This window comes from Gymnoscopelus microlampas, assembly GCF_963454915.1.
Source record: "Gymnoscopelus microlampas genome assembly, chromosome: 1".
NCBI lineage: Eukaryota > Metazoa > Chordata > Actinopteri > Myctophiformes > Myctophidae > Gymnoscopelus > Gymnoscopelus microlampas.
This window is the reverse complement of record NC_139962.1, coordinates 47,836,432-47,863,201: the sequence shown is the minus strand read 5'-3', so window position 1 is coordinate 47,863,201 and position 26,770 is coordinate 47,836,432. Positions and strand designations below refer to the sequence as shown.

The following is a 26,770-nucleotide window of genomic DNA, read 5'->3' as shown; positions in this document are numbered from 1 at the left end:
AGTCTAGCTATCCATCTAGTAAGTAACAGCCTGGCTGCTTATGTGCATGTCCTAGAGTGGTCATGGTCTACTCTACACCCAGTTATTTCTTTTGTACAACCCTAGTAAAAGCTGAGTCAAACTGTTGCATTTGAACGCCAGGCAGTGATATACTGTGCAGACAGTGTGTTGTCTGGTAAGAGTAAGAAGCAGTGATTTACAGACAGTGCTGTCTGGTTGCTTACCCTGGTTTTCTTGTACATTTTACTCTTGAGGTAGCTGAATGTTCGGCCCACTTTGGTGCTGCTCTTCCCGTCAAAGTCAGTTCTGAGAGGGCCTGGCTCCTCCTCAGATATACTGCAACACACACACACACACACACACACACACAGGAGCGAGAGTAATGAACTCATGAACACACACATTATACAGTATTGTAAATACAAGAACATCTTAAACATTGTGCACGCACGCACGCACGCACGCACGCACACACACACACACACACACACACACACACACACACACACACACACACACACACACACACACACACACACACACACACACACACACACACACACCACACTCCCAGAATGACTCACCTGTAGTCCAGTGATCCTGTGGTGCTGGAGAGTGACCTCATACCTGGAAACCAGCAGGAAAAGGAGACAATGAGAAACTTCAGGCTGACTCTACTGAGTGTGTGTGTGCGTGCGTGCGTGCGTGCGTGCGTGCGTGCGTGCGTGCGTGCGTGCGTGCGTGCGTGCGTGCGTGCGTGCGTGCGTGCGTGCGTGCGTGCGTGTGGGGCTGCTGTTGAATGACTGCATCTCTGATGAACTGATGTCCGGCTAGTCTTGCAACTTTTCCATGACACTACAAATAAATCTAAAATAGGACATTCATTTATGAAAAAAACATGGAAATACAATGTTTCTGTGGGACATCCAGATATACTACATACTGATGATCAATATACTGTTGAGACAGGGACTGGACACAATAATGTAATTAATCAAAATAAACAATTCATTCATTAAGACTTATTATTGCCCTGAATTACCTGAAATGGTTTTGGTTTGATTAGTCTGAATTCTGTACTCGCAGCTATGTTATCACAATGCCAATTCCATGTAGCAATAAATAGAGCTCAGTGAAATTATGAAAACAAAACAAAAACAAATCACTGAGGGATACTGCTGGGAAAATAGTTTTCAATATTCAGTGTAATAAAAATAGCTGTTTTGGGGAATTAAAATCTAGACAAAATGTTTCCACCAAATATGAAAATGGAGAAACAGTATAAAGGCTGGGACAAAATGCAGTTCAAATGGATTATGGGTAAAAAGAAATACCCCATTTAAGCCAAATCAAACATTTATTGCAAACAAAAGCCTCATTCCACCCGAAGAACCATTTCTATCAAATCCACACAAATATGTAATTTGGCTCAGCTGCACTGATTTAGAACAGCATATTCAAAAGATGGTGGCTGGTCTGTGTTGGTATGCAACAACACATTCAGACAATCAACCACTTTCATCCTGGCTTCCCTATTTTGGGCATGTCATTACAGTGAAAACAGCTGATATATAAGCTCACAACTCGCCACAATGCGGTTATTTGCACTATTTGAAAAACATATGGCTTAAGTGGTTAAAATAGAAAGTTAACATGCGGCTACAACAACAGGGAGGAAGTGCACTGTGTTGTTTACAAGGATCAAAAAGGATGAGTAGTTGGTGCTTTTTGGTTGTGTGTTTTACAGAAAAAAGGAGCCTTATGAAAGCTGTACAACAGTAAAATGCTCTTACAGAGAACGGAGATCAGTAGTAGATCCATGAAAGAGCCAAGAAGAGCAAGAGAAGGTGTTTTCGGTGTGTGTTTTAGTTGAGATAAGGGTGCATCTGTATTTTAAGTGGTCTGTAGCCCCTTTCACACAGCCCATTCAAAGGGAATGTTGCACTGTTATTCCGCCTCGCTGTTTCGTATAAAAGGTACAGACACAGAATCGGGGGGTCATTGTGGTGCTGTCTCTTTGAGCCGACAGCGGAGGTAGGCACAGAGCCGAATCCACGTCTGCATAATAGGCCCAGCTGACAGGATGGCACAGGGGTGTGACATCTAACGTCCGTGCACCGTTCTGCCTCAAACCGCTGCCTGTTTCTCTTCAATTTCTCCTCCAACGTATTTCAGATTGCACAAACACGCTTCAGCGCATCCATTTCCAAAACCTTGACCCACTGCCATTAAAGACAGAGACAGTATTTTCAATGGAAAATGACTTGACTTTACAGTGACCCAGTGGTGTAGTGCAAGGTATACAAAGTTCTATGCCATATACCCACTTCTTTTTCAATGGGCATTGCATATAACTTCTAGTTAGAAATCAGTTTTAGCATTGTCACAAATAGATATTTTTCAATACATATTGATTCTGAATATTTGAAACAGCCCCGCCTCTCGCTCACAGAGCTGCTCTCAGCTCTCTAAGCTTGTCTCGTCTCATCTTCTCCACTTGAAAATAGCTGTCACAGTGTTATAGTTTGCGGGTCTTGTCACAGTGTTATTGTTTGCGGGTCTTGTCAGTGTTATTACAGTAGTTTGCTAGCCTTGTGCCAGACAAATCTGCCATTGCAAAATTGCATTGCATTTTAATACACGCAGTGTGATATTGTCTGGCCACGCGAGGCTAGTAGTTTGCGGGTGTAAACTTGTTAAAGATGACAAGTGTGCATGAGCCTCTTCAAATGGTTCTGAGTGACAGATTATAAGACATTCTGAACAAAGGTTAAATAATTCAGCTCTCCTTACTCTCTCCTCAGTGTAATTTGGATGAACTTTTAAACAGCACAAGTGCATGGTATTCCAGGTGAATAACAAGGAGGCCAGCAAGGCCACATGCAAACAATGCCACAGAGCAGTGCCAACCAAGGGTGTTAATATAGCACATTTGTTGCAGTACTTTGAACCAGGAGAATGATGATGATGATGATACACTTTTTAAAGCACAAGGCAGCCCCCTGTTGTGACTTTCCCCTTTAGGAATGAATACAATATATCATCCATCATACCTCAAGATAACTATACAAAAATAATTTCAGTTATTATATAGGCTGTTAGACATACCCTTATCTTTTATTTCAAAATCTCTATTTATAATGTTCTCAATTTACGTAATTAGAGTATGCAACGTTAGATTATGCCCTCCAGGCAAGAGGAGAAGAGGAAGGCCAAAGAGGAGGTTTATTGATGTGGTGAGAGAGAGAGAGACATACAGGTGGTTGGAGTGACCTAGGAAGATGCAGAGAATAGAAACAGATGGATAATGTGGCCTAACGGGAATTAGCCGAATGAAGAACAGTATACCCACTTCTCCACTGCCCAGCCCTCACCCTAACCTAGGCTCTTATGTCTACCCCAACCCTCACCTCTATACAGTTTATGTCAACTGCAGGTTCTTTATACTTAACGTTACATACTGTACTGTATCCTTTCATTTCATCTATCTGGACATTTTGTGTGCCTCTTTATACAGTACTGTACTGTATGCATTTCCTGTGAAGCATATGGATTTTCCCGGTGTACAATTTGACTCGACATTGACTATATTTCAGCGAGGTGACATTACAATGTAGCAAATCAAACAGCCAGGGATGATCAGTTCCTGGCTGTTCCTGTTGCTTGAGGAGTGAACACACATGCACAAACATGTACACACACACACACACACACACAAACATGTACACACACACACACACACACACACACACACACACACACACACACACACACACACACACACACACACACACACACACACACACACACACACACACACACACACACACACACACACACACACACACACACACACACACACACACACACAAAGACAGATTCTGCAGTCTAATAACAGAGTTGACAACTAAGAAGCAGCTAGAGTTGTGATGTTGGGGCTGTTCTGGTTCTCTGCTAGTTTAGGATGGCTGCTACCATTAGCTATACTTACTCAAACTATCCTCATCATCACTAGAAGGAGAGTCGACATGAAAGTGAGATTTAACTTTGGTCAGGAGGCTGGGGGACAGGTTGAAAGAGAAGGAGACTCTCCTCTTACGATGCTGTTGTCCAGAGGCTGGAGCGATGCAAGGGGGCAGGAAAGAACCAGAGCATGAACTCATCATTAACTCAATCTCACAAAGGCGTAGTGCGTCGATGATCAAAAATGATATCTTCATCTAATGAATCTTAGTACAAACGTATTAATGATCAAAATTACACTTAATTGATTATCAAATCTAAGAGATTTACATGTACAATGTATTAATTGTGAAAGACCTGATGTTTAGTGATTATACACTACATCTCTCCAGTGATATGAGTGGCAGACAGACAGTTTAAGGACATTCAGACAGTGTAAGGTCATTGGAGCAGACAGACAGTTAAAAGTACAGTCAGACAGTGTAAGGTCATTGGAGAAGACAGACAGTTAAAAGTACAGTCAGACAGTGTAAGGTCATTGGAGCAGACAGACAGTTAAAAGTACAGTCAGACAGTGTAAGGTCATTGGAGAAGACAGACAGTTTAAGGACAGTCACACAGTGTATGGTCATTGGAACAGACACACTGTGTAAGGTCAGGTGGCAGGTGAGGAACAGAGCAGAGTGGGGTAATGTGGATCATTTCTTCCCAATCCCCCTGGGATAAAAAACAATAGTCCTGAAGTTTCAACTTAATAAAAGTAAGTAATCAGGTTAGAGTCAGGACAGAATAAACGGCCGTCCACACCAAGATTAAGTTAATTAACTATAAAGAAGTGTGTGTAGTCTGTGTACTGTATGTATGCATATGTACTGTGTGTGTGTGTGTGTGTGTGTGTGTGTGTGTGTGTGTGTGTGTGTGTGTGTGTGTGTGTGTGTGTGTGTGTGTGTGTGTGTGTGTGTGTGTGTGTGTGTGTGTGTGTGTGTGTGTGTGTGTGTGTGTGTGTGTGTGTGTGTATCCATCCATCCATCCATCCATGCTCTTACCTTCTATGTCTTTCTGGCTGATGGTGAGCATGGACACAGACTTGGTGAGAGGCAGGGACAATGGAGGACAGCTGTGTCTCAATGGACGATACCTCCTGGTCCTCTGCAACAGGCAGACATGTCATGTTATACATGTGTGTATGTATCATATATAACCAAAAGTTATTTTTGATATATTCATAACTATTAATAACTATTCCAGATAAATGGGTTTTTGACAACTTCTCTAAACACTATTAAATACAAATACACAGTATGGCTTTTTAAAGCATCCCTATTCTGGGTATGCTCACATAGTTAAGACGCATTGTAGAGCTTGTACATCGACTATTTTCGGCAGAGGTGTTGAGTGAAAAAGGAGGGCGCCAACCAAGAACAGATCCCGGTCAACAAAGTATATAGGGTTTAAGTGGTGAACAGAATCAAACTGCTAAACAGTACACGCACATCCACAGTAATTGAAGACTGGAATGAAAGATTTAGGATGACAGCGTTGATGGAAATGAGGGAAATGATGCAGGACACAGTTGGTGGGATCAGCAGGAAGCTGATCTGTGTGAAAAACATTCTCATCAAATCTGATTTATTGCCGATCTGACAAACATTGTGTTTTCCCCTGAGTGCTAATAAGGTTGGATGTTAATAACTCTTCCTTTGACCTTCCAAAAGACCTATTAGTTAATCTCAGGTGTGTTGCTAATGAATTGAAATACATGCACATACAGTACAAGCATATGCAAACACACACACACACACACACACACACACACACACACACACACACACACACACACACACACACACACACACACACACACACACACACACACACACACACACACACACACACACACACACACACACACACACACACACACACACACACACTCGATATACAGCCACACACATGCCCTTGAGCACTAACTTAATTCAATCATCTCCACACGCACATGCACGCAGCCGTGTGCGCACACACACACACACACACACACACACACACACACACACACACACCTTTACATTTTTTATTTAAATACATGGGTCTGTCCATGGGTCTGAGGGACTGCAGCAACTCAATCTGCCTGCAGGCTAGCTGCATCAAATTATCAACAGATCAATATCAGCAAACTTTATGATGCGTGTGTCTGTCAATGTTGTAGTGGTTAAGACTTATGAACACATTTGAACCCTGCAGGTGGACTTGACTAGGATCAAGTCCCCAGTGTTGATAACACGCTGAGTGTACAAATGAAACTAAATGAAACAAAAGTGGAGTGGACAAGCCACTATCATTTTGAGATGACAGTCCATAATGATATATCATAGATAGTGATCAAATAAGGTTATGTAAGTTGGAACCGAAACTATATAATAACTATATAAAAACTAAACATAATCAATAAGTATTTACAAGGATTCCTGGTAACTCCAATTATAACCTTGCATGGATTTTGACTGAGACTGATTATTTTTTGGCATTTCTGTTTTATTTTTGATATAACCTAGCCCAAATATATCTGCTACTTATATCCACTAGATAACATACAGTAACATACACGTACAGTATATGGCCAAATATATTTCATATGTGTTAGAGCCGAACCTGCTCCTCCATGTTTCCATGCTCCCCCGCGTCTTCCTGCTCCTCAGTGAGAGACACCAGGGAACCTCCTCCCCTCTCCTCCTCGTTGTTCAGCATGGTCCCCCGTTGGGAGCCCCGGGAGCATGGGCCCTTCACAGTATCCTGTTCTCCACTGAGGCCTTCCAGACTGTAACTACAGAGAGAGAGAGAGATGGAGAGTCAGAAACAGAGAACAACAGTAGATATTAGAGGATTATTTATGAGGAGCAGGGTGTCAGTATCTAACTCTATATTGAAAACAACCATCACCTTGTAGAGTAACTAGCAGACGTATGTGTGCGCGTGCAAACGCACACGCGCACACACACACGCACGCACAAACACACGCACGCACGCACGCACACACACACACACACACACACACACACACACACACACACACACACACACACACACACACACACACACACACACACACACACACACACACACACACACACACACACACACCATATTGTACCCAAAGTCCTGTTAAAAAAGGACTTGCATACACACAAGCATGTGCACAGTGCACACACATACATATACATTATGCATATACCTTCCCACTCCATTCCCAGTTCAAATTTTAACACACGTGCACACTTATTCCACAAGCACAAAAGCACACATGCAGACATGCACAGAAACACACAGACACACACTTCCCTAGTCCCTCCACAAACACACAGCTAGGTACTGTATGTGTACACAGTACACTAGCGCACGCACGCACGCACGCACACGCACACGCACACGCACACACACACACACACACACACACACACACACACACACACACACACACACACACACACACACAGTGTGGACAGCTGGTGTTTAAGCAGCTGAGAAATCACCGCTCTGTTCTTCATAAAGCACTGTGCTACAGCAGCAGGCATCTGTGTGTGTGTATAAAGGGACTGATCTTGGAGTCAGGTGGGCAGTTTGTGTGTGTCTGATTCTGTTTAAGGGCCCTATTTTGGGGAAACAGGCGAACCGACATGAAGCACATTCAACGGCGTGACAGGTGGGGCGTGGCAACACACGGGCGGAGTCCCTGGAGAGGTGCGTCAGATTACACTGAATGTATTGTCAGTGGGTGTGTTGCAGGTGCATTCAATCATGACCAATCAAATGATCACTTTTCATTACCTTTTAAGAACAGTGTGCTGTGCTCAGCACAGTGGTCTACTGGTAAGTTTCATAGTGTCATGGAAGAAAACCCTTGGAAACATAATTTCTCCCAAGAGAAAACGGATGTGGTGCAGAGTCATCAAAAAAGCAAATCTATGGCACCTCAACAGACTGCCAAGATGTAAAATCATCTTGGAAGGAAATAACAAATGCAGTTAACATGTCTGGCATTGTCCTATGAGGAGCGTTTCTCAGTGTGAAAGTCCAGTTTAAGCAGTCCACGCGGATGTACATTATAGTAGACCCTGAGCAGACGTCCATCTAGAGATCTGCACAGCAGTAATTTTTCACGTGCATGTATACGCATGTGACGTGTGCATGAGAAATGTTGTCTCTAAAATGGGGCTGGTACGCTCATCGTCATCGGAACGTTTATGTACTGTAGATGTACGGACCCCAAGTGCGGAACCCTAAAGACTATTTTGAGCTAACACCAAGACTCTTGTATCAAGGCTAGTACGCTCTGACCATGCTTTAACTGTACATTCATGTACCGTATGTGTATAAGTAACTATATAAGCACTTTAAGAATTGCTTAAAGCATGTCCAGCGACGATGAGCCAAACAGAACGTGGCATTATGTGTAATAATATATCTGTAGGTAGTTCACCAATCAAGAAGGCTTTCATGAAGGAAAACCCACCCAATATGGATATTATGCCTTCAATCTGCTACAGTTTTGTTGGATCCAAGTATTTAGCCTTTGTCACATGTGGGTTAGAACATACATATAAAAAACATGCCAAAACATGTTCTCCAGCTTGAAGGAAGGTGGCTGCTTAATGTTTAATCCGCATATTAGCGTAAACCATCTGCCCCGAAAATAGGCTGTGCATGTCTGTGTCAGTACATGCATCTATGCAGCATCTGTGTGTTTGTCTGTTTGACTATGCTTTGTGCGTGTGATTCTGTTCAAATATCTCTATGAGTTTAACCATCTGTCTGTGCTGTTTAGAAATGCTCTGCATTAAAGCAATGTATGTGTCACACTCAACCATTCACACACTGACAGTGGAGGCAGCCATGCAAGGAACCAACCTGCTAGTCAGGTCCAGTTAAAAGGTTCAATGTATTGCTCAAGGACACTTTGTCATGATGCCAGAAGGAGCAGGGATCAAACCGGGAACCTTCTGAATATCTATGTCTCTGTGTGTGTGTGTGTGTGTGTGTGTGTGTGTGTGTGTGTGTGTGTGTGTGTGTGTGTGTGTGTGTGTGTGTGTGTGTGCGTGTGTGCGTGCGTGCGTGCGTGCGTGCGTGCGTGCGTGCGTGCGTGCGTGCGTGCGTGCGTGCGTGCGTGCGTGCGTGCGTGCGTGCGTGTGCCTGTGCCTGTGGTACGGAGAGAGAGAGAGCCTTCACACTTGAGCAAGACGCATATCCTCAACGCCCCTGAGTGTCCTGAGTGCAGCAGCTAGCTGTGTGATTTACTAACACAATTACACGTATCCTACTGCTGTAAATAACACAGCCTTGACTGTAGGCAGAGCAGTGATTATGAGTGGAGACAGGACAGGTCTATTCACACTGAACTGTGTGTGTGTGCCTGGGATCACTGCTTTATGGACAGGCTTATGATGCATTATAGTACCACTCACACACACAGCTGTCTGAACGGTTGTACAGTCACACACATGGATGCACACAGGACACCACAGACACACGGGCACACACACACACACACACACACACACACACACACACACACACACACACAGCTTTTCAACGATCAGAGCCCGACCCATACATCTGTCCAGCACGCTCAAACATCACTAAAACTAAAGCAATTGGCCGTTATAGAGATTTATGTTCCATAATTGAAAAGTCATGAGTTCAGTAATCTCCACCGCAGCCAACGTGTCCTTGAGCACGACACCCAACGTCCTACTATACCTGCTCACTCATTGTAAGTCCCACTGAATAAGACAGCTAAATTATTTTCTTCAAACTGTAGGATAGTAAAAAGTCGAAATGACAATAGTGCCATCTTTTCCTCTCCCCAGAGGAAGAACTGTGCAATCCAATCACTGTCTACCGTAAGAAGCTGAGAGGGAGACAGTGTAGATAGAGCACAGCATAGCGCAAAGCTATCATGTAAACTATAAAGGTAAACAAAGTTTAATAATGACATGTGGCGTAAAAAACAGCACTCACCTGCCCGGGGGCGAGTGAATATAGATGAGTGTTTCTGTCATAGTATTATATCTGTGTGCTACGATGAAGGTCAGTGGTTGCTCATGTATTCCATAGTAGAATAATTAATTACCTGTCATTCTGACTGACTGACTGACTGACTGACTGATTGACTGACTGACACCTGTGGAGGGCAATGATGAGAAGTTATGAACAATGGAGCAGAACACAAACACAAAAAACAAACACACACACGCATGCGCACACACACAAGCAGACAGAAACACGATGACAGAGAGATTCATGCAAACAACTACACCCACATCCACCCAAATAATTTACACACACACACACACACACACAGACGCGCACACACACATACACACACACACACACACACACACGCACGCACGCACGCACGCACGCACGCACGCACGCACGCACGCACGCGCACACACACACTACTGACTGAAGAAATGAATGCATGTACTGTGTGCGCACACAAACTCACACACAGACACTCTGACACACAAACATGCAAATCAGCTAGCATGTAAATCTTAGAGTGGTATTCAAATTAGCTGCAGTGTCTTTTTAACAGAGGAGGAAGAGATAGATAGATAGATAGATAGATAGATAGATAGATACTGTAGATAGATAGATAGATAGATAGATAGATAGATAGATAGATAGATAGATAGATAGATAGATAGATAGATAGATAGATAGATAGATAGATAGATAGATAGATAGATAGATAGATAGATAGATAGACAGACAGACAGACAGACAGACAGACAGACAGACAGACAGACAGACAGACAGACAGACATCTACAGTACTAAAGTTAATGTCATATATGCTGCCCTGTGAAGCCAAACAGCACTATCTACATTCCCATGTAGCCATGCTCTTATCCAGATCGACTTATATATATATATAAAAACGCTAGTATTAAGGTGCATACAATCAAATAAATTGTACAAAAACATCATCAAAGGTACTGCTGGTACAGAGGAGGGTCGTACTGTACCGTGTACAGCACAGTACAGAACATCTTTTATCAGTTTAGCAGCTTTTTCTTCAATCACAATTATATCACAGTGACTGAGGATCACAGTCATCTTATTGGACAGGTATGTTTGCATACACAAGGAAAAGTAAATTGTTAAGTACTGTATTATGTATGTATGTAGAAACCTTTGTTTTTTTTATTATTTCTTTCCCCCCTTGCTCCCCCTTCTTTTTGTTTTTGTTTCTGGAAACAACAAAAACGATGGAGCTTGCAGAAAAACTAATTTCACCCACTGTTTTACACCTGCAAACCTGTGATGTGACATTAAAGATGATTCTGATCTTTTTATATCATCTGTTACTGTACCTTTAAACCTTGCAAAATGTCACTGCCAAAGCCAGTGTGCCCTGAGCTGAAGTGCCCTTCTATACACTGTAAGTCACTCTGGGTAAGAGCAAGAGCTAAGTGACAAGAATTTGAAGTAGAATATTGATTTTTAGTTTGAGCTTTTTTTAATGGCAAGAAGTAGTTAACGCTGTTTGTCTGCATGGGGAAAACATGGTATATATAAGGCAACAACCAGGAGCAGAAACAGTCAGTAAAATGAGTTAGTAAAATGTCTTGTTGTGTTAGTACCTTCTCCTGTGAAAGGTTGGCTTTCCCTCTCCAGGACTCCGAAGGGTGCTGAGTAGGTAAGACAGGATGAGATGGGTGACGATCAGAAAGATTAGTGTGATGGGAGAAAAAGACAAAAAAGACTGGTACACTATATTAATCATTTGTCCACAGGATAGGGGTGGGACGATATATCGATATCGGGATATATCGCGATACTTTCTCCCGCGATAAATAATCGATATAATGCCGAAAAAAAGTTAGTTAGTTTTGTGATACGTTGTTTTTCCGACGTAATGATGATTTTGAACTGTTTGGTGCTATTTTAAGTGTTTATTAATTGAATACAAGGACTATCGTGATATATCGTTGGTGAAATTTCATGCAATATATCGTGATATCGCAATATATCGCAATATATCGAATATCGTGATATTATCGTTATCGAGGGCCTAATATCGCCACAGATATCGTATCGTGAGATACCCATATCGTCCCACCCCTAATACAGGATGTGATGAAACTATGCAGTTCGGGATGAAGACCTACAAGCGCTGATCAAAACACTAAGTCTTCTTCACTTCTTCATTTCAAATAGTTGTTGAGGTCTTACATTTTTCTGTGTGTGTGTGTGTGTGTGTGTGTGTGTGTGTGTGTGTGCGTGCGTGCGTGCGTGCGTGCGTGCGTGCGTGCGTGCGTGTGTGTGTGTGCACGCACGCAGCCATGTTCTATTTTCATATTTATTTATCATTGTGTTTTTGTACGTCGTTTGTATAGTCTGTTGGGTGTTGTTTGTTTTGTATGCGGACCACAAAAAAGCTACGGCTTTTTTGTCATTAAGCCACTTAAGCGCTTTTAATTGTGTTGTGTTGTGTTGTGCTGTGTGAGTGTGCGTGCGTGTGCGTACAGTATGCTCGACAGGCCAGGCCACTTGAAATATGATGCAAGCTTTATATCCTGAGTAAACCTAACCCAGGCCCATAACACAATGATGCTGAACATGCACAACCACAGCTGCTATAAACTGTAAAGCTGAGACATTAAACCATTTTTATAATCCAAAAACAATCTACCATGATGCTCTCATAGCGTTATGTCACACTACTCCTGTTGGTAAAATGTTTATAGAACCTCCTATTAATCCACACTATTCTATTCTAAAGGCATAGAGTCATAATACTGTAGCATAGCATTGATATGTACACTGTAACTTGCATTGATTTGACAGAAGTCAGCAATCAAACTTGAGGCTTAAGGCTGAGACTGCATGGGTACAGGACAGGTTCTTAATGATGTCTATGTGTGAGCCAATACAGCACAAGCAAATCAATAAATGATATTCCATACAGTCCTGCAATGAAAGCCTACAGGCACTTGGAGAGAACAGTGTGTAGGTGTTGAGTTGGTTCATTCAGCCATTCCGTGGCTGACATCCATGTTTAATACACATATTTTGCTATTCTATTTGCTGGGAGGTATTGAGGACCCCAGTGACATAATCCTCTCTCTTCTACTCTGCCGTAGGTTTCTACATAAGTAGACGTACAACATAGCACAAGGGAAGATTACATAAATCTGTAGTGGTAGCTGATAGAAACACAATTTGTGAATCAGTAATAACCAGTTCATCATGCTTTTGTTTGCTCAAAGGGACAGCCCTGACACCTGAACCCACCTCCTTTGGTTCATGTCTGCGTCTCCCCCTCCTCCTCCTCCTGTAGCGTTCTTGCCGGGGCCCCAGCTGTGTCGTCGTAGAGGGGACAAGGAGCGGAGGCTCGACCGCAGCAGGAGAGCTGATCGTCGGGTAGGTACCACCTCAGTCACCCTGTCTTTAGCTTCCTCTTCTGTTTCTCCTGCACCTGCAGTCAAATACAGTAGTGTAAACCAGAGGAGCGGAGAGTCGAAACAAAGCTACAAACAAAGCCAATTAACCCATTAAGACCTGAGGACCCGATTATATAAATGTCTTCTAAATCCTTAACAGTTTTCTGAAAAACTTATGTTGTTATATTAGTGGTTCAAAAAATGTTTTCATGTCAAGGACCCCCAAAATGTTATGCATTTGGCCGCCGACCCCCATCTCAAAATATTTTGTTCCAGGGACCCCCAGAAGCAAAGATTTGAGTAAAAATAAATTGCTTTTAAAAATGCATATTCAAAGATTTGCAAAAATTGTCAAGATTTTTCAAAAATAGCAGATCTACAAGTTCATAGCGCGCCACGTGCTATGGGCTTGCATATCTGCTAAGTATAAAATATGGTTAAAGTGACAGATGCTTTCCCGGTTTTAATGGGTTAAGATGACAAATGCCATAAAAACAATGTCACCCAAACGTTTTACCTCCAGCTTCACCACCAAAGCCGAGCCCTGGCACGGTATTAACCCCAGTTCGAGTGCTCTCCTCTGGGGTCCAGGTGCCGAGGGCCTGGGTCTGTCCCTCCAGACAGCTGTCGGGGCTGGAGCTGGGAGGACCTACGCTGGCTGTGTCGTCTGTAGAGGAGCAGGACACCGACACCTCACTGGTACTGTCTCCACACGTCACCACGTCATCACACTGGAGGGATAGAAACACAGAGCCAACAGTTAGATATGTACATTGATTGATTGATTGATTCATTCATTCATTTCATTGATTTTGATGATTAGATGCATCATGCACATACTGTACAGGGGCATTCAAACTTCAGGAGTTTCCATACAGTATGACTCCAAGGGTATATGTTTTAAAATCCTAAGTATTATGCATTTATTTATTCGCTCTTACTTTACTTGCTTGGCTGAGTTTCTGAGAAATATGCTTTAAGCTATGATTTCTTAGCTTTTTTATTTCTGTGAATTGTCTGTTGTATTAATTTACTCTCCTTGCTGTCATTTCTACGTGGCTACTGAAATTAATGAATTTCCCCAAACATGTATTTACTAATACATTTATATCGCTGAGCAAAATGGAAGCACACGATTCCCGATGAAGCCGTCGATTTGACATATGGCTCGAGTGTGTGCCGCCAAAACTGGGGAGTAGTAGCCGGACAAACTTCAGTTTATCTATAATAATATTATTAATAATATATAAAGTCGGCCAAGTACTATAGTGGGTAGCCCTTTCGGGCAACCACATTAATGAGTGGAGGTACTTCATTGGCTAACTGCCAGTGTGCATAAGAAAATTGGCACTGGCAGATTAGCGACAGACACAAACACACACACACACACACACACACACACACACACACACACACACACACACACACACACACACACACACACACACACACACACACACACACACACACACACACACACACACACACACACACACACACACACACACACACACACACACACACACTCTTATCTTATAGACGGCTAGACTCATGGAGAGCCCTGCCATAAGAAACCACCAAAACAAGACCATAGTGTAAGTCATTTTGTGACAAAGGTGGGCTGATATTTCTACCGTTCTTCAGGCTGTCTCTACCTTATGTCTGCACGCTCAGCCTTACGTGACTGCTGTTCGAGGTCAAAAAACAGGACATACAGGTATGGTCAGGCTAATGGGGTCAACTGTCCCATTAGCCTGCTGCAGAGATCAATGCTAAGGTCATTAACTGACATGTGGGGTTGTACACACTAAAATACTCAGTGTCAATGTATCCATTTGTCACTCTTGGTTACACTTGAGTGCACAAATGTAACCAAATGGACCCGGCTATGTACACTCTCAGAGTTAAATTAACACTCTGGATTGCACAGTGTGGTGCATATGAGGAGTTGCACTGGGCAGGTCCCTGGTGTGAGCGTGTGTAATGGTGTGCATATAATAAATAAAATAAAGCAAGGTGTTGCATTAAAAGGAGTGTGCGTGACCGGTCAACGTACTCCTGCGTGACCGGTCAACGTACTCCTGTTTAAATAAATGTGAAAAACAAGTGCAGCGCGAGGTGACTCAACAGGACATTGTGCCGCCTGGCAGTGTTGGAGCAGTCAGTGGAATGGGCTGTAATCAAGACCAAATGGCAGCGTTTAGAGATAATGGACCAGGGCTGCTTTATGGGCACTCTGACATTCAAAACACACCAATAAACCTCCACGACCTCATCAAAACCAACATCTCTCAGGGGAAAAGATGTCCCATAAGTTATTTCGTGCTCCACCATTTCATATTCATCCCATAGTCATCAGGTATATCGATGGCCCACCGTGTTAAACATTGGGGTGGGGCTGCCTGGCAATAATGCCCCCATGGTGAATGTGTATTGATTTGACAGAAGAATATACTCATAGCTTAGTGGTGAGCTAATGACACTTGCATAATGTAGTTTCATTATTCATAATGTTAAGTACAGGTAGTGCGTGCTAGAGTTTCCCACTGGCATGACTCCAGGTGGGGCCACATTTTCTACTTACTGTTCAATGTGTTGTGCTATGAGACAGACCCCTCCCCTCTGACACATAAGGTATGATAAAACAAACCGACAGGCTCTGGAACAACACTGGTGGGAACACATATTGGGAACATGCAAACACAAAAACACACATTCTCTCACCCTCTCATGCACTTTCTCTTCTCTCACACACACACACACACACACACACACACACACACACACACACACACACACACACACACACACACACACACACACACACACACACACACACACACACACACACACACACACACACACACACAGACCTTAGGGCGGTCACTTTATGGCTAATTAGTAGGTGTGAGGTTGAACGGGGTCCATTGTGCAGGGCAGCTGCAGAGTGTGAGAGCCGTGCAGAAAGAGTGGAAACACAGAGCTGCTCCTGTTAGATGCACAGAGTGGCTTCAAAGATCTCCTTTATACTATAGACAGGATTTCCACTGACTGACTGAGAGAATGTGCAAGTTTATGTGTGTGTATGTGTGTCGAGAAGTTTTTTTTCTTCAAAAGACTGATCTGGGGGTGGGGTGCGTCTGTTCCAGAGGGACGGAGCCCCAATGCCAAAGCGCAATCACAAAGCGCAATCGCAATTTGCGGAGTGTTGCGGGGTATAAATAAGAGACCGTAGTCAGAAGATCTGAGTGGCCTAGAGGTGGAGTACGGATGCAAAAGTACACATTTGTATGAAGTGACAAGACCATGCAGGGCCTTGTATGTGATAAGCAGTACTTTACGGGCAAACCAGTGAAGGGATGGAAGGATTGTTTTTTGCAGGTTGGACAGGGTACTTAACTGAGAGGGGAGAAAAGAGTCGCGGCCTGAAAATAATTAAGGTATGGATTAGTAATTGATAGCATTAATTAGACTTTTGCAATGTGCTGGAGCTGGAAAAAGCAGGCTTGTTTATGTCCAAGTTCAAGTTTTGGTCAAAGATTGCACCCAGGTCTGTTGAGGAGGAAGTGAGTTAATTCTATGACCTCAGCAACACAGTACGTCGCGAGTGAAGCTCGTCACATCGAGCTGCTCTACAATACACTGCCTCCATTACATTATGTGTTTTATAATCTACTGTACATAAAATATAATATGTACAGGTGCATGGTATGCCCCACTCCGCATTATAGTATTATACTTTGCAGGTCTCAGGTGAGAGTGTGAGTAGAAAAGACTGCATGCGCAGCGGAATTGTCCCTGGATAAAATGCTACTCCATAACATGTGTGAGTGTCACTGTGTGCATAATGTATGTGCTTTGTGCTGTCTGTGTGTGTGTGTGTGTGTGTGTGTGTGTGTGTGTGTGTGTGTGTGTGTGTGTGTGTGTGTGTGTGTGTGTGTGTGTGTGTGTGTGTGTGTGCGCACCCGTGTGTTAAATTGAACTGGGAGCGGTGTGGGAGGGTGAGTGCATGTGTGTGTGTGTGTGTGTGTGTGTGTGTGTGTGTGTGTGTGTGTGTGTGTGTGTGTGTGTGTGTGTGTGTGTGTGTGTGTGTGTGTGTGTGTGTGTGTGTGTGTGTGTGTGTGTGTGTGTGTTTATGTATTTATTTACAGCGGGCATTATGCAACATATCACTAAGATCATGTTTTCAGTGTTCAGCACAATAAATACTGGCAGCTAACAGTATTTTACCTTGAGCTAAAGGGCACAACGCTACAGCTGTAACACACAGAAACAAACCACGGTTTCGACTTCCACAAACAGCTGTTGAGCTGACTGCTCACTGAAAGAGCTTGCTGGCTACTGAAACACCTACAGGGTGCAAAACAAATAAAACACAAAACTCAGAGTCACAAAAATACTGGTTTCAGCCTGGATGGAATCTCTAAGTGGTTCTAAAAATGGGGTCAGGGTACAAATGAACCTCATTTGTACACTCTCAGAGTTATGGGGATCCGTGGCTTAATGCATACTGTAGCAAATTGTTGGTCCTTCAAATGAAAACGTTTTAGAACCATTGCTCTCTCTCAGCCTTGTAACAAAAAAATGTGCTGCTGTATTAATGCTGCACTTTTGTGTCAATCTCAAGAGGAAGCGTTTCAGATAAGTTAGATTTTGTTCCCTTTTCACTTTACCAAGGAATTGTTTGGAAACAAAGATGTTGGATAAATTATTGACAAACTTCTACAATGGCTAGAAGTTTGTACTTCTAGCCGTACTACGGGAACAGAATGAATGCAGAAGGGGGTTGGGGTTATGACAGTGTGGTTGTAGTACAGTAGGGCTCGAATGTTGTAAGGCAAAGATCAGCCGATAACAGCGAGTTTCCCATGAAAAAAAAACAAGAATGACAAGTCATAATAAAGCCGCATGCGGCAGGCTTTTTTGGCCCCAATCTTGTCAACAACACAACATTTAACTATAAAGAAATGAAGATGACAAAAGACAGCTAATGGTTGTCAGGTGATGGACAATTAACACGTTGCAGAATGAATGAAAGATGCAATCAGAGTGATGCACAGTTAGCCACATAGTATAGGCAAAATAATAATAGTATTCAAATAGTAGCTTTAAGGCTACTAATCATTTATAGAGTTCTCAACGGGCCTGAAAATGAAGGCTCGGCCCTAACTGGGCCCGACTGGGCCGGCCCGGGGCTCGGCCCGAACCTGACTATTGCCATCATGTTAGGCCCAAAACCCGAAAAAAAAGAAAAGAAGATTTTCAATTTTTTGTTTTATTAAATATTTTTAATATTATTATTCTGTTCTGAATATATATTTATCTATTATGAAGATGGCGCTGACGGCAGCGGACATTAACTTACACTGTGCTTACACTGTGCTGATTTAAATGAAGTTAAATCCTTATCTTGCTCACGCACCTCTGTGCAATGAGATGCATCGTCTGCATTTCTCTGCCTCTCTCGACCGAGTCTTTGTCTCCCCCGCCCCCCCCCCCCCTGACTGTTTGAGACCGACTCGAGACTGTTGTTAACCTATTAGCTTAAGTTTACACGCGTTGGGTGAACACTTTTATAATACTGAACTAAACGCGGGTGGATTACATTGTATTGTGAAAATCAGAAAGCACCGTTTCTGCCACTTGTGTAACTTAACACAACACGACGGCATAGAGCACGCCGGTCAGTTCTCGTAACTCACAAAAACACATTGAACAGCCTGTTATACCTTCAAATTAAAACCATCTGAAAACGACACATGTGTAGTGTACTGCGTGTATGCACGTTCTCGCGCGTGGCTTGCTATATATGGAAAACTCGCTCCTGCGTTCTTCAATTGATTTCTGAACGAACCTGACCACTGAATGTACACTATTGTTGAAGGCTGGTGTACTGTAGACCGAAATTGCCGTGGGTTTTTGTATTAAAAGGGCCCTTGATATGGATGCATCATGCGGTAGGTAGTAGCCCTGAAACATGAATGTGAACCATGGCTACATATGCGGCAAGGGATTACAAGAACGCTCGTGCCCAAACACACTCGCCCGGGTCTAATCCGGCGGCCTCTGTCTGCGAAATGAATGGGGGTGAGTGTGTTTTGGGGCGAGTGTTCTGTTTACCTCGCCCAGAATCGCTTTTTTTTTTACTCTCTCTCGCATGGTTAATACATTTGATTTTGGGATGTACAATACATGAAAATTACGGGATTAATAACGCAACTTGCGTCGAGAACTAATGGAGAGTGGACATTACCGCGTTTGGCTAAAAACAGTTAGTAACATCATACAAGCATACAAGCTAACTATTAGCCAAATTCGGCTAGCGCTCAGACGAATCCACTGAGAGAGGCGTGTCTAGTCCCATAGCTTGGGAGGACGAGGGCGCCCATTGGCTTAAACGACAGCCAATCACGCAAAAAAAGTGTTGCAAACATGAATACATGTCGGAAATCTGTTGGGTCAGAGTCAGACTGAATATAGAGCCGCTATGCTTTTCAGCATGCGGCTAAAAATGACAAAGAAAAGAAAACATTTTACAATTCACAGACAGAGCACACATTGTGCCAGCGGGTCAGCTCCTCATTTGCATTATTTAGTATTATTTTTGGACACGCATGAGAATAGACATCCAGGCCATTGCACGACGTGGTGCAGAGCAGAATGGGTTGTAATGAAGACTACATGGAAGCTAACCCATTCAATCCGTGAACGCATGTCATTTTAGATTTCTTTGGCTATTCAAAAATAGCAGATATCATATCATAGCGCGCCACCGAGTGCTGCGCTGCGAGCTTGTCGATCTGCTATTGGTTTCTGAAAAATCTTGAAAATGGGTGCAAATCTTTGAATATATGTTTTTTTAAGTGAACATTTGTAACTCAAAGCTTCTGGGGAATCTACAAATGTCTTCTAAATCCTAACAGTTTTCTGAAAACCCCTATGCTGCTATATGAGCGGTTCTCAAACCTTTTCATGTCAAGGAACCCCAAAATTATATGTATTTGGCCACGCACACGCACACACACACACACACACACACACACACACACACACACACACAGACACAGACACAGACACACACACACACACACACACACACACACACACACACACACACACACACACACACACACACACACACACACACACACACACACACATTTGACCCCCATTTCAAAATATTTTGTTCCAGGGACCCCCAGAAGCAAAGATGTGTGTACAAAAGTTCGCTTTAAAAATATATTATATTCAAAGATTTGCACAAATTTTCACGATTTTTCTAAAATAGCCAAAGTATAAAATAATGGTTATAACTCAAATCTAAAATGACACAGATGCGTTCCCGGATTGAATGGGTAAACATTTATCCTGGGGAGAGTGCAGCCTAAACAATACTGGAGCCAACCGCAGTATATACAGTATGTATGGCTGAAACTCGTATGGAAAACGTGTGGGAAATGCACTCTAATTATGTGACTATAGTATTTACCCTGTTGTTTGCTGACTAGGGTTCATGCTATTTACTCAGATTTCACACTTGTTAAGTCGCTCTGTATAAGCACGTCTGCTAAATGCCTACATTGTAAATCGCAATGTGCAGTTAACACATTGAGTGCCATAAACGGTCCGGACCGTTTTTGAGAAGCCATGCGTCATGTGCCATAAACGGTCCGGACCGTTTTTGAGAAGCCATGCGTCATGTGCCATAAACGGTCCGGACCGTTTATGGCACCCATTTATTTTTTTATACGTGGGGCCCACGTGGGGCGCTCTAACGAAACTTTGGGATCATCCAAGGAGTCTCTGAGAAGGAGAGGCCGGATGTCGATCCATGTCAAAATATTTCCGGTCGGCCGCTGCAAAGTTAACTCCTTGACTAAAAGCTTAATATCTCTATTTCTTTTTAACGTGGTGGAAGTGAGCCGTTTTCGATCAGCGATCACTCTGCAATGGAGGATCGCGTTAGAAATATTATTGTTCCAGGCGTTAGTCGGGACGCTCCGCCGTCTCGCACGCAGGCTTTGTTTACATGCACTTCCGCGTCGGGGCTTCTACAGCACGAAACATATCAACGTAATGGATGGAAGATATGCTGGCACTGAACGTACCCTATTTTAATAAACCTCTGGCACACGATGTGTTAAATTATGGGCAATTCTGTTAGTGGGTTAGTCAGTGGTAATGTCAATAATGTGAATTCCTGCTGGATATGAAATGTTCATCTGAATTTTCTGTAGTGGTCCCAGGTAATTGTAACTATTTCATACGCTACTTCGTTTCTTTCTGTCTGTTGGATGTGTGTTGTTTTTCTAAGACTGTCTGTATTGAGTGTCAGAGTGAGTGTTTTCTTGGGGTGCTTTGACAGTAGCGCTCTCCCTCAAGCCTCTCGGCACATGGAGAGATGTTCTCTCCCAAACCCTTTTTAGCTGTTCCAAATAACGAAAGGATGTTTTGCTGCCTTTTTAACTTTACTATAGACTGGAGACTTCACATTCACTACAAAGGATACTGGCGCTGTGGAATGTTTTCTTGCATAATTACTTGACGCATGAGTTGCCGCTGTAAATTACTCAGCACACTTTAAATGGCAATGTGACAACTTTGACCATTTCATTAAAAAAAATATTGACTCTCTGCATGACACAGACTTTGGTGATGATTGGCTCTTCAAGGTTCGATTACCTGCATGTCTCTCTCTCCCTGTTTCCTGTCTCTCTACACTGTGACTGTCAATGACGGCAAAAAAACCACACACCCACTGACTCGGGTAAGAGCCAAGCAGGGGTTCACAATCATAAACGGAAAATGGTGCTCTCAATTCACTGTGAGGGAGTCGGTTTGTAACCCGGACATCGAGTTATTATGTCCAAGTATGAGACCTATTTATTTACCTTGATAGAAACGTGATTATCATTTTTTTCGTAATAAAAATAGGACGTTTGTCTGAAAACTGTTAAGATTTAGAAGGCGGGTCTAAATGGGTTAAGGCAACTGGCAGTGGCCAATGGTGGAAGAGTGTGAATGTGCCAACAGACCTTTCTGAAGACGTTGTCGTCTCCAGGCTCTGCACTGAGGAGGCTCTCTGAGTCACTGCCTGAGTCTCTGTGGGCTGAAGACCCAACGCTGCTGCTCAGACTGAGACTGGGGAACACTGTGGACTGGGAGGAACCTGTGGAACACATACACACGCGCGCACACACACACACACACACACACACACACACACACACACACACACACACACATGCACACACACATGCACACACGCGCCCGCACATGCACGCACGCACACAAAAACACACACAAAACAACTTAACAAATCTTTTCATGAGAATGAAAGTTGAACGCATCACAATGCGCGGTCCCATCCCAACATTTTTGGAAAACCTGTTGACTTAGGGTTAGGGTTTGGCTAACCTGTTGACTTATTGTTGACATAACATGCCATGCCAAGCAAAATAGGGATGCCAGGTTGAAAGTGCTTAAACTAGCAAAATAATCACTTGCTATTCACAGCAATTCATGAGCCACGTCATGTTCTGGGCATAGGGGGCGTGGTCAAATGAAGCGCTATCATTGGTTAGCGCTTCAAATAACATCCAGGAAGTGAACAGAGCATTGAGCCCAGTGGCTCAATGTGTTAAGATGTTAGCCCAAGCCCCCAGAACTACGGTAGAACATTGAAGCGGCCAAGCCTGGTGGTCAAATCTGAGAATGCACTTAAATGCTACTGCGCATGCGTCTCCCGTTTTGTGCGCATGCTCACGACGCGTCACGACCAATGGATCCATTCCATTGGTTCATATTGGTTCCATATTGGTTCCTATGCTTACTTCAAAACGCCACTGAGCACATTCATTGAAATGATAGCTGGGGGCGGGGCAATCCGCCCTCTAGTTATATTATACCTCTATGTGTTAGCCCCACGTTCCCAAGGTCGCCGGTTCAAATACCACCACCGGTGATTTTTTTCAATAAATAAAGAATGACCATGAATTCTAAGGTACATCCAGTTGAAATGTGCTATTCTAGTGAGCTTTTCTAATGAGATCAATCAGATGAATACAGTGGTTCAGAAGGCAGAGCGGTCGTGTTGGAAAGGGAAGGTTCCCGGTTCAATCCTGCACGGGCTCCGCCTGCATTGCTGTCGAAGTGTCCGAGTCATCGGTGTGTGAATGGGTGAATGTAATGCACATTTTCAAGTGCTTTGGAAAAAGGAGCCATCTAAATGCACCATTTTGGAAATGGAAGCATAGCTATTTAAACTTTAACAGTGAAGCTTTATTGCAACCAGTAACATCACATATTGTATACAAGATAAGCTGTTCTCTCTGCTCACACAACAAAAAGTAAAAAATACTGTGTGTGTGTGTGTGTGTGTGTGTGTGTGTGTGTGTGTGTGTGTGTGTGTGTGTGTGTGTGTGTGTGTTTGTGTGTGTGTGTGTGTGTGTGTGTGTGTGTGTGTGTGTGTGTGTGTGTGTGTGTGTGTGTGTGTGTGTGTGTGCGAGTGTGTGTGTGTGTGTGTGTGTGTGTGTGTGTGTGTGTGTGTGTGTGTGTAGAGAGAGAGGCAGGCTACCATGTGTGTTGTGTGGTTTAACATAAACACCAGAGACCTGAGTCCTCCCACAAAAAAAACACCAACTCATGCCAGTCTTACACCTGTGCCATCTCTCTCTTTGTGTGTGTGTGTGTGTGTGTGTGTGTGTGTGTGTGTGTGTGTGTGTGTGTGTGTGTGTGTGTGTGTGTGTGTGTGTGTGTGTGTGTGTGTGTGTGTTCTTCTCGCTCTGTATGTTTATGCATAGTATACTCTAGTGTTTGTTGGGTTTGTCTATGCTATCCTGCCTCTGTGTGTGTGTGTGTGTGTGTGTGTGTGTGTGTGTGTGTGTGTGTGTGTGTGTGTGTGTGTGTGTGTGTGTGTGTGTGAGAGACAGCTGCCTAGCCTAACAGTTCTCTGCTAGTTTTTCTGGAAGGGTGTGAAAGGGTGGGACTGTGAAAAAGGGGGCGGAGCCACATACTGGACAACCATCATTCATTCCCTAAATTCATACCAACTGGACCGTTAACGGTCCATTTGATGTTGAAGGAGGAGTTTGGTAAGGAGTTTGGTAAGGATTGCATAATTGACAATCATTGTTAATAGACTATTATTTGATATTTTCTCTCAGTCTTGCCTATTATCATTATTATAGTAACAAGCTCTTAGTAACACTTTTCATTGGTTAAATATTTATAAAAAACCCACCGATAGACTTACAGTAATCACTTTAAACCTGGTTGGATTTTGGATATATCGTTACAAGTGAAAATAATATACAATGTTTGTTTTTCTTTCTTTAAAAAAAAAAATGTGACGGGTTGTGACCTTGTAGATGTAGATCGTCTATTTGCACGACACTATCATACAATGAAGAATAAAATAGGACATCCATTTATGAAAAAAAACTAGAAAACCTAAAAAAAAACACGGAGATACAAGGTGTCTGCCACGACAGCGACGATAATACACAATGTGCAAACACACCCATGGGTCAGTTGAAATGTCTCAGATTCTATAGCTCCTTCTCAGCATCCTTCGGCACACATCTGCCCATCAGTCAGTGCAGGGGAGTCAGTGTGTAGGACTGGGCAGTACAACATCACTACCACATCAAACAACCTGCATGTACATACACAATTACACGCATGTGCTAGCAGTCAAATTGTAGTAGTTTGCCTGTTTGTTGTTTTGTTTTAGCGAGCCTGTCATTTAGTTCCCCCTCTATGCAGTTCCTTGTTATTGTGGTGCCCCAACCCCCAAACTAAACCCCACCCACTGGCCTCACCTCACTGGACCCCTGCCCACATCATCATTTGATGTGTCCAGAGTGACATCTTTGTACTGCAATCTAGCCATGGAGTTGGTGCAGAGCAGTTTACAGTGTGGGTGTGTGCGGGTAGGGGTTCAAATACATGACACGTGGCTGCATTGACATTGTCATGCTTATCTCTCAATACTGCAGTCGTTCTCAACCTGTCGGGCCGTGAGGATATTGCACGTGGATTTAATGATGAATATATCATTAATTTAAAAGTTAAATTAATGACTATATTAAATATAAGAATAATCATGGTATTTTTTCTTTAAAGGTATTGTAGGCAACATTAAGCCTAAATTTTAAAAATATGTATATATATATATATTGCATTTTTTCCCCTCTATCAGCCACTATATAATGATGCTGGGGTGATTTCCTGCATTGAAACACAGTCCTCTTTCTGAAAACCGTATTTTCCCTGTATTGTTTATGTTTGTGCAGTTCGTTTCCCCGGCCACCAGGGGGTGATGCTTCCATAGACTTCCATAGAGTCAAACGGACACGGACGCGCACATGCGTGCGTTAATTTACGTCCCGGACAAACATAAACAATAGGGAAAATACGGATTTCAGAAAGAGGACTGTGTTTCAATGCAGGAAAACACCCCAGCATCATTATATAGTGGCTGATAGAGGGGAGAAAATGCAAAATATATATATAAATATTTTTTAAATTTAGGCTTAATGTTGCCTACAATACCTTTAAAACCTTGAAAAGTCTGTTTACATTGTGATACCGCTAAATAGACCAATTATTTGTTTACTAACATTGAGACTGGACGCACAGGTGATTGTTTCATGCAATCAATTCTCAACCTGTTGTTTCGGGGTGCGCTGGTTTCAGCACACCCTAACCCCCTCTTGAGTGTTGGCTAGTGAGGTGCGTCCTAGCGAGACCTGACAGAATGGGTTTAATTGCGCGCATACTGGTTGCACGCATACTGGTTCTTATCAGTGTGACGTCGTCTGTTAAGGGGTCTATAGCTTAAAGTATACCACATTAGTTCCACTGATCCAAGCCAGAACACAATCGTAAATTAAGTAATTCAGATGTTTAAAGAGGTGGTGCCATGTTTTTGCACTTTTTCTGTTTTTCATGTGTCTATGAGGTTGATAGAACTTCATTAAGGCCCCCGCTGGTGGTTTTATGGTGTTTCATGTCTTCTCTGACTATTTGGAGTTTTTTTCCTGGAGGCTGAAACCTTGAGAGTCAAACGTGCCAATCCAAAAACAGGGGCATAGTGACATCACAGAGCCCCCAAAAAACATACCCTCCCCCTCATTATCATAACACAACAGGTGTGGGCATGAGGAGGAGGAGGGACTAGGACAGGTGGGTGGTGCTAAGGTGGTGGAGGAGGTGCTAAGGTGAGAACCAGGCATACTTAATGAACTGGAGGCGTGTCCACATAAAAACATTTTTTAAAACAATTTCTGTACACTTTTTTTTTGAAAAAAATCCTTACATAATAATAATACCTTATGATCAGGTTTTAGGGTTGAAAAA

General features: G+C 43.0%; 1 protein-coding gene across 4 annotated transcripts in view; it reads right to left on the bottom strand.

The window, feature by feature from the left end:
- Positions 1 to 26,770, bottom strand: part of LOC311050541 (A-kinase anchoring protein 13) — a 114,541-nt gene that overhangs the window by 47,777 nt on the left and 39,994 nt on the right. For 3 of the 4 annotated variants that reach the window (XM_084064626.1, XM_084064627.1, XM_084064629.1), the window contains 8 exons: positions 22,444 to 22,577; positions 13,926 to 14,139; positions 13,260 to 13,443; positions 11,606 to 11,653; positions 6,613 to 6,784; positions 5,010 to 5,112; positions 585 to 627; positions 225 to 336 (listed from right to left, as the gene is read on the bottom strand). In XM_084064626.1, the coding sequence (XP_083920752.1) occupies positions 225 to 336; positions 585 to 627; positions 5,010 to 5,112; positions 6,613 to 6,784; positions 11,606 to 11,653; positions 13,260 to 13,443; positions 13,926 to 14,139; positions 22,444 to 22,577 (1,010 nt within the window). The remainder of the gene's footprint in view (positions 1 to 224; positions 337 to 584; positions 628 to 5,009; positions 5,113 to 6,612; positions 6,785 to 11,605; positions 11,654 to 13,259; positions 13,444 to 13,925; positions 14,140 to 22,443; positions 22,578 to 26,770) is intronic. The other variant, XM_084064628.1, reaches the window with a different exon arrangement.